General features: G+C 43.0%; 1 protein-coding gene across 1 annotated transcript; it reads left to right on the top strand.

Annotated features, from left to right (window-relative positions):
* Nucleotides 1-5,822: 5,822 nt before the first annotated feature.
* On the top strand, nt 5,823-8,201 carry LOC122660602 (probable inactive receptor kinase At5g67200). The gene is made up of 2 exons (XM_043855981.1): nt 5,823-7,200; nt 7,599-8,201. The coding sequence occupies exons 1-2, from the start codon at nt 5,910-5,912 to the stop codon at nt 8,162-8,164; spliced, it is 1,857 nt and encodes a 618-aa protein (XP_043711916.1). The 5' UTR covers nt 5,823-5,909; the 3' UTR covers nt 8,165-8,201.
* The last annotated feature ends 539 nt before the right edge of the window (nt 8,202-8,740 follow it).

Raw genomic sequence — 8,740 nt, 5'->3', positions numbered from 1 at the left:
AATTGAAAGTCATTTAATGGAACATTTAATACAATTCCTATGTGAAATGATAGATTTACCCTCCTTGAAAAAACTGCATTAAGTACATTAAGAAATAAGATAAGAGACAATTAAATAAAGATGTCAATTTTTAAACACAGCTATGTAGGTGTCATTCATACACTCCCTAGGTATACATACACACGAGCCATCCATTCAATGGTCAGAGTGATCAATATACATAAAAAAATCCTCTCCAATTCCCTAAAAGTGCAGACGCAACATCTAATGGTGTCGAGCTTGGGAAGAAAGAAAAAAAACTGACTCAATCAACTTCAGAACATTGGATGTCGTGCTTGCCAGGTGTCGACCTCTCAACCCTGAACTGCATCGCACTCGGGGATCAAGAAATTGGAAAAGAATTTAATCCCCAATATACACCACTATGGCGCAGAATTGGAGTTGGTGATGGAAATTATTTAGCATTATTGGTGCTAGTAAGCTTTCTATGTTTACCTATTTTCTTTCTTTAGGATGGGAGGAATAGCTTAACATTGGATGGCACTGAGAGAGATTTTCATATTTGAAATTTTTGTTAACTTAAATGGTGAACGCTATACATGAAAAAACTGAGATTCAGCTGGGGAGGGAAAGAGGAGTTCCAATACCAGAAATAATCGTTTAGAGGTGTTAGAACAGGAATTGGCTTGAACCTTCAAGGCGCGTTGCGATTGCTTTCCTTAAGGCGAAATTCGTCCCTACTTCCGGATGCAAATAGGTTGCGGGCGAATTGTCTCGGGGATACAATGAAGCCTCAAGCGTGTTGATTATCCTGGCTGCGTATTGCACAAGCGAAGCACTGGAAACGGTTTCAAAAGCCTTTTGAAAACAAGAAAGCCGATGTGAGAGAAATCTGTTTCCTGCGACAAAAGCAGACTCTTTGCAAGATCACTCGAGAATGAGGAGAAGAAGAGAACGTTTTTTTTTTTTTTTGGATCTTTTCAAATTTGAAAATCCTACGAATATTAATAAGCCACTTGGCACCTGTTCCCAAGCGATGGATTCTTTCATCTTTGAATGCAGGCCGTTAGATCGTGCTATGCGATCTAAACCGTCCGAGTTTTAACCACCATAGCGTTGATCAGCGAATACGTTGATCTCATCCGATTCAAATCGGACCACTTGTTTAAAAGGAACGTCCCGATCGAGATCTTGCTCGAGTGATGCAAGCGTGCAAAGTGCCAAGTGCATGCGCCACTAACGCCTCTACCATTGCCCACGCCGCGCGCTCATTGCGCGCTCGAGCGAAAGACCTCTCCCATACACGGTAGCTCGCACATACACCGTAGCAACCTTTTGTTTAATAACTTAAACTATAGATAGAGCTATATTAAATATACCAAAGTATATACTCCTACGTTTCCAATGTGGGACTATTCCCAACACCATTATGTTGAAAATCTCCAACAAGAGGTCCCACCCACATAGTTGTTATAAGAAACATTTCCAACCTAAGAAATTATTATTACTTTACTTTAAGTGATGTTAATAAGGATGCTTAAGAAAACAGAAGCATTATAATCATGCCCTTAAAATGGTCATCAGCTTGAATAATATACCACTACAAATATTCATTCTAGATTTGAAATTTACCACTGGACATATATCACCCTCTTTAAAGTACCCCCCCCTTCCCTCTTTTTTTAAAGGTTGTAGAAACTAAAACCTAAAACGACGGAGAAAATGAATAGAAATTGCAAATAAACAATCATACAATACGAGGATTAACATGGTTTGGCAAAATTGTGTACGTCCATGGGCATGGTGAGATGGGATCTATTTCACTATCAATGGAGAATAGGGTTATAACAGTTCATTCCCACACCTCTCTCAGGTTACAGAGAATATCCTCGCTACAAATTCATAGCAATATTATATAGGCTATTATGACCCTCCCTAGAACCCATAATGGTGGGAGTCTTGTGCATTGGGTACGCCTTTTTATTTATTTATTATATAGGTATAATTTACTAAATGCTCATATAAACCTAAAATGGTCTTTCATAATCAGCCCACAAACCCACACAACAAAATACAAAGACATCTTACCCCAACAAGGAGTGCAATTCTTATTACAACCTTGTATTGAGGATGAAGAAGAGTACTAATAAACAAATAGATGAATGTTGTTACACGTGTACTTTAGATTAAATCATACTCGCAATTCTCGCAATTATCATCACACCTAAGGATGTGCTTGCATTTAAAAAATTAGACAGTATATCTCGAATTTAATTAAATGATGGGCAAGAGAATCCTACCTGGTCGCATGGCCCATTCGCTAGCGTGGGGTCAATGGGAACATGCGCGGAAGCATCACAGGGGGCAAGATTTTCGCCTTTCCATGGGGTGGGGCAATCATTTCATGCCCCTTATGTCTAGGTTTTGGGGCCACGCGCCTAGGTATGTAGCGTTCTTTTCCCCTAAAATGATATAGTAAATATGTAAAAAGAACACCTAGTAGTCGTGTAGCTCCTATGCCTAAACATAGGAGCATGTAAAAGTACCACCTTGCCCCCCCCTATTAAATGAAAAATCACATCTATGTTGATGCTCCTATGTGTGCTCTCATTGGCCATCACATTGGTGCAAGCGTTACTCGAGAAAACCACATTTCTTTGCCCTAGTAAATATTTACATAATAGCTCCTTCCAAATCCGGGGTCATATGTCCCATTAATATAAGGTTCTATTTGTTTGACGAATAAAAAGAGGTGGGAAACTTGTGAGAGTAGATCTCACATGTTGTGGGTTAGGTTTACAAGAATAAGAAAGGGAAGGAAATGATAGAATAATTTCTTTTTAATGGGATGAGATTTGGTGGGAGAGAGAGAGAGAGAGATAGACACAACATAGATTTTCCATGAATAGTACCAAAGTCCCTATGAAATTGGTAGGACTTTAAAAGTAAGATTGTAAATTTGGCGATGTTAGCTTGAGCCCGCCCTAAGCCTGAATAGGGCCAGGGTTGAAATACCCTGACCCAAAGGGTGGGTCAGGACAAGGCCAGGTTGAGGTCTTGGGCTGAGCCTAGTCCGATCCAACCCAACCTCTTCTTCTTATTTTCCTGGCCTTACCCAGGCCCTACATCTTTTTTTCCCTATTCTATGTTCAGTTTTTTTCCCTATTCTATGGTCAAGTTACTTAGGGCCAACCTGGCCCAGCCCTAAGGGAGGGTTAGAGTTAGATTTTTCTGGGCCTGAGTTAGGGCCGGACCTGGACCAAGCTAAGTGGACTCAGGGGTTAGGTTTTAAAAATCCCGACCCAACCTAACCTTGTTGCAAACTTATTTGAAAGTGAGTGAGGTGTCTTGTAAGTTTCCCAACCCTCCTTGATCAGACGACTCCTCCTTGTGGGAGTTTATGAGAAATAAGTACACGTTTCCACCCTTCTGTTTTTTCATCATACAAACAGTCCAATAGGGTCTAAGGATAAAACTCATAAAAGTTTCTCTAAACCTGTTTGAGTAGAGTAAGAGCGGCATTTGTGGCTATATCTCTTCTACACATTAAATGACTTCAGGCAGCATCCTTCAACATGTGATGTTGTTTTGTCGCATCTCATTGGTGTATTGGTGTGTTGCTTAGATACCTCTCGTCCTCTAAGATATACGAAGGAGGTAAGACGGCGTAGCTCCCACAAAAGGGCAACCTGTCTGTGTTTCAATACGAGTGAGAGCAACAAGTCATGGTCCCGTTTGACCGTTGGAAAGTTTTAAAAAAGTAAGCGAAGGGAGAGGAGGGGCCCTTGATTTGATGGCGTTGTTGGATCTCTACACCTCCATCACTCGTGAGCCCGTCAATAGGCCCTCCGACTCTCTCTGTCTTTACAAACGGGACTGGGAGTTGGGACTGCTCACTCATCAGTCGCATTCGCAGTCTCAGGATGTGTTTCTGGTTTTTTTATATCTCAGAGCTGCTGGATCCTTTTCCAGCCATGGTTTTAGGGTCTGATATCAGTTTTCTGATGGATCTCGTATCGGTGGATCGGTATCAATCCAGAATAAAATGATAAAGGAAAAATCCAAACCTTCTCGTAGCATGATATTATTCATTTTGACTTAGAGGTCTTACGATTTTAAAATGCATCGAATCAAGTACAAGTAGCTATTATTTATCTTCTTCTCTAGTCGTTGTAGGATTAAGTTTGTATTCCCTCACCGATCTTCTAAATCGCCTATATTAAGCCATCTCTTGATAAGGACACCTCAACGATCACAGGCGGAATGATGCTATACTGTAGTAGAATTGTGCACATGGAAACAATTAATGTCTCCAATAATATCTTAGATATAAATAGGACACGATCTAGAGGGATTAAGAATAAGTTGGACCACCTTTTTTCACAATCTGATTCAATCGGAAGATCATCCACACAGAGGCTGATGGTAAGCCAAAACTTCCCCTACTATAATATCGTCGGATGAACAAACTACCGATTTCATGCTGGATATAGCACCTTGACGATCCTGGATAACAAAGCCCAAACCACTTTTCTAATGATCTTATACACAATGCTTAATTCAGGCTCATCTAACTTACAAGACCCACTTATCCACCATCAAATTGGATTCATCACAAAACCTAGGAACGTAGGATAAAGATTCTAAGTTTCCCCCCTCATATTGTATGCGACATATCTCATTGTTATCTATTGTAGGGTTTTCGATTGTTTTGCCTTTATTGTTTCTCACAGATTAGGGGTTTGTGAAACTGTTTTCTATGAGTAGAGGAAAACATGGTTTAATGCACCGCATAAGAATGCGTATCAATCAATGTAGAAACCATTATGGTAGAGATTCGTATTAACAGTATCAAACAAATTTGCCGCTGATTCTCTTTTAAAAATAATTTTTTTTAACCATCTTACCCCTGATCGATATCATATCACTAATACGGTATTGACATAGTATCGGATCAATCACTTGCAAAACCGGTACACCTCAAACTATGGGGGAGGCTCAATCCTTTTTTTTTTTTTTAAATGAATTCTTTTCTTGTAGATTCTCTACATTTTTGTTTGGTAGTAGTAGATTCTCTGCCATTGATCATCAAATTTACTACACAAATGGGAATACCAGAAAGTTCAGGAGTGGAGAAGGTTAGCTAGCTATTGTTTAATATTGATTAAGACTCTCAATGTCCAATAGAAAAAAAGTTACCTTATTATTAGGTAGATGAATAAAGAAAATTATCACACCCTCACTGTCACGCTCACGCCACCACCCACTTGAGGCTCTTGGGTACCCTACTACAACCTCTATGGTCCTAATGTCCTCTGAGGCATTAACCGTCCTAACCCTAAACCAGAATAACTAACGCCCTTTGCTTTTTTTGGTATCTCACTGATTCCATGTGAGCGGTATCATATTCATCAATTCATGTGATAGTCACCACCAATAACCAATAATGGGCTCCACCACCAACACCCAAATTCCAATCTAACTCTATCACGTGAAAGGGTGAAACGCCGCTGATGTTGGAAAGATGAATTATGCTTCGCTTTTCATTGTCCTTCACGGTCTCACTCTGTCACCCAATCGCCTTTTTTTTTTTTTTCCCTTCATGAAATAGCTGGCTGACATTGCAGTCTGTCAGCTGCTTGTGACTCCTCCACATTATCCTCTCAGCTCACTGTCCTGAAGGATTTGTGATGGATATACTATAGATGGTTTCTGCTGCTGACCAGAGAGAGTGGGAGGATGGAGTCTTTGCAAATCGTCTCTGTTAGCTAATGAAACAAATGCAGCAAAGGAGTCTCAAGATGTGTTCTTCGTCTCCCTTCTTCTTCATTTCTGTTCTTTTACTCCCTCTGCTTTCCATCTTAGTTGCTTCTGCTGCTACGACGGCGACGGCGTCAATTTCGACTTGGATGAAATCAGAACTGTCATCTGATGCTCATGCCCTCCTGGCCTTCAAATCCATGGCTGATTTGGATAACAACCTTCCCTTCTTCCTCTCTAAGCGCATCATCAATCACTGCCAATGGCCTGGCGTTAAGTGCGCTCAAGGTAGAGTGGTCCGTCTCATCCTTGATGGTTTTGGTCTTACTGGTTCTTTTGCCCCCAACACCTTGACTCGTCTCGATCAGCTCAGAGTGCTCAGCCTTGAGAATAACTCCCTCTCCGGTCCCGTACCTGATCTCTCCGACCTAGCCAGCCTCATGACCCTCTACCTTGATCATAACTCCTTCTCTGGTTCCTTCCCTCCTTCCCTCCTCTCTCTCCACCGTCTCCGAACCCTCGATCTCTCCTCCAATAACTTCATCGGTGCTCTTCCCCCTGGCTTGACTGCTCTCGACCGGCTCTACTTTCTCCGGCTTGATGGCAACCAGTTCAACGGATCTATCCCTCCACTCAATCAATCTTCTCTTCAAATCTTCAATGTCTCTTCCAACAATCTCACCGGTGCCGTCCCCGTCACCGTCACACTCTTGCGCTTCTACAGCTCCTTGTTTTCGGGTAACCCAGGGCTCTGCGGCGAGATCGTGCGCAAGGAATGCCATCCGTTTCTGCCCTTTTTCCGGCCAACAATGCGGGCACCGCCACCCACGGCTCTTGGGCAGAACGAAGAAGTGCAAGGGCTAGTTTTGCCACCGCCGTCCCGAGAGGAGCACAAGCGAGCGACTATGATCGTGGGGTTCTCTGTTGGGGTTTTAGTTCTGATTGGGTCTTTGATTTGTTTCTTGGTGGCGGTAAGGAAGCGAACTAAGCAGAAAGTGTCGACACCGAGGATGGCATTGGACGCCGCTGCTACGGCCGACGCAGCTGCGGTAATCAGGTTAGAAAAAGAGAATGAGTTGGAGACAAAGATAAAGAAAATGCAAGTAGAGAAGAGCGGGAGCTTAATGTTCTGTGCAGGGGAGCCGCATTCCTACTCTTTGGAGCAGCTGATGACGGCTTCGGCGGAGATGCTTGGGAGGGGAACTATCGGAACAACTTACAAGGCCATGCTCGATAACCATATGATTGTGTGCGTTAAGCGATTGGACGCTGGGAAGACTGCGATTACGAGCAGGGAAACGTTCGAGCGGCACATGGAATCGGTCGGTGGTCTCCGCCACCCCAACTTGGTCTCTCTCAGAGCATATTTCCAGACCAAGGAAGAGAGACTTCTCATCTATGATTACCAGCCTAATGGCAGCGTCTTCTCCCTCATCCACGGTAAGCCCCCTTAGTCTCAAACGCAGTTACAGTGTTGTACTTAGGTGACTCGCTTACTTCCACCGACTTCAGCGATTCCACCCGGTTCCGTTGTGCCCCTGTCCCACTCTCTCCTCGTGACTGAGTGGAATTCTTAATTCGGAAAAATGTTCAAATTTAAGCAAACAGAACACGATAGTTTTGAACAGGCGGGAATGGTTGACCGTATCGAAACCTTCGTCGCCATTATTTTAATTTGTTTGGCGCGAATCTATATGATCAATCAGAAGCATTTGTTCACTTCTGAGTTCTGATCGCAAATGGATTTGGTCCCTTTACAATTTCCAGTGGTAGATTTACAGTCAAACAAATGGAAAAAATACAGAGTTATTTTTTTTTGGGTTTTCTTATGGGAACAGGTTCAAGATCAACGAGAGCGAAACCGCTGCACTGGACTTCGTGTTTGAAGATAGCGGAGGATGTCGCGCAGGGGCTGGCGTACATACACCAGGCGTCTAGGCTTGTCCATGGCAACCTCAAATCCTCCAACGTTCTCCTCGGTCCCGACTTCGAGGCCTGCCTTACCGATTACTGCCTCGCCGTGCTTGCAGACACTCCAGTCAGTGACGACGATATCCTCAACTCTCCCGGATACCAGGCTCCCGAGACCCGTAAATCCACCCGCCGGGCCACCCCAAAATCGGATGTCTATGCCTTTGGCGTTCTCTTGCTGGAACTTCTAACTGGGAAACCTCCGTCACAACACCCATTCTTGATGCCGACGGAGCTTCATATATGGGTGAAAACGACGAGGGACGATGACTGTGGGGAAGAGAACCGCCTGGCTATGTTGACTGAGGTCGCTGCGATGTGTAGTCAGACATCGCCGGAGCAGAGGCCGACGATGTGGCAAGTGTTGAAGATGATTCAGGAAATAAAGGAGACTGTGATGATGGAGGACAACAACCAACTGGGCTTTCCTTGATTAATTTGATTTCCTTTACTTATTGTGTTACAATTTACAACTACTCAGGACACTGTACAAAATTTTCATTTCATTAATTCATTCGGAGATGAGACAGAAAAGAGAGAGAGAGAGCTGAAGCCGAAAGTACCGGACCACTTGCTTGGGATTGGAGTCTGAAATCTGAATCAGGGAAGAGAAGGGTAATGGGATGAACAACTTGATCTTTTTTATGAAAGAGTCGAGTATATGGTATGGGCAAAGCTATAAAGTGTTTGGGACGGGTATGAATCGAAAGAGTAATTGAATTTGTTGAATCATCGGAATCAATAATTCAAATAACCAAACAATGGTTGGGCCGGCCACTCACCAGTGTATCAAATGGAATCTAAAATTGTTAGCTTCCTCCCTTGCTTGCTTGGTTTGATACCATTACATGGGTTGTGATGCTGCAATGAATATTAACAATGACATGGTGGGCATCAGATCATAATCCATAACAAACACAAGCTAGCCAGTGATTTATAAGCCAAATCATTGGAGGATTTAGCTGTTGGGGATGCCCTACTTTGTGGCAAGATGACTCAAAACTGCAAA

The sequence above is a fragment of the Telopea speciosissima genome, chromosome 4, assembly GCF_018873765.1.
Source record: "Telopea speciosissima isolate NSW1024214 ecotype Mountain lineage chromosome 4, Tspe_v1, whole genome shotgun sequence".
Classification (NCBI taxonomy): Eukaryota; Viridiplantae; Streptophyta; class Magnoliopsida; order Proteales; family Proteaceae; genus Telopea; species Telopea speciosissima.
This window is presented reverse-complemented; position numbering and strand designations above follow the sequence as displayed.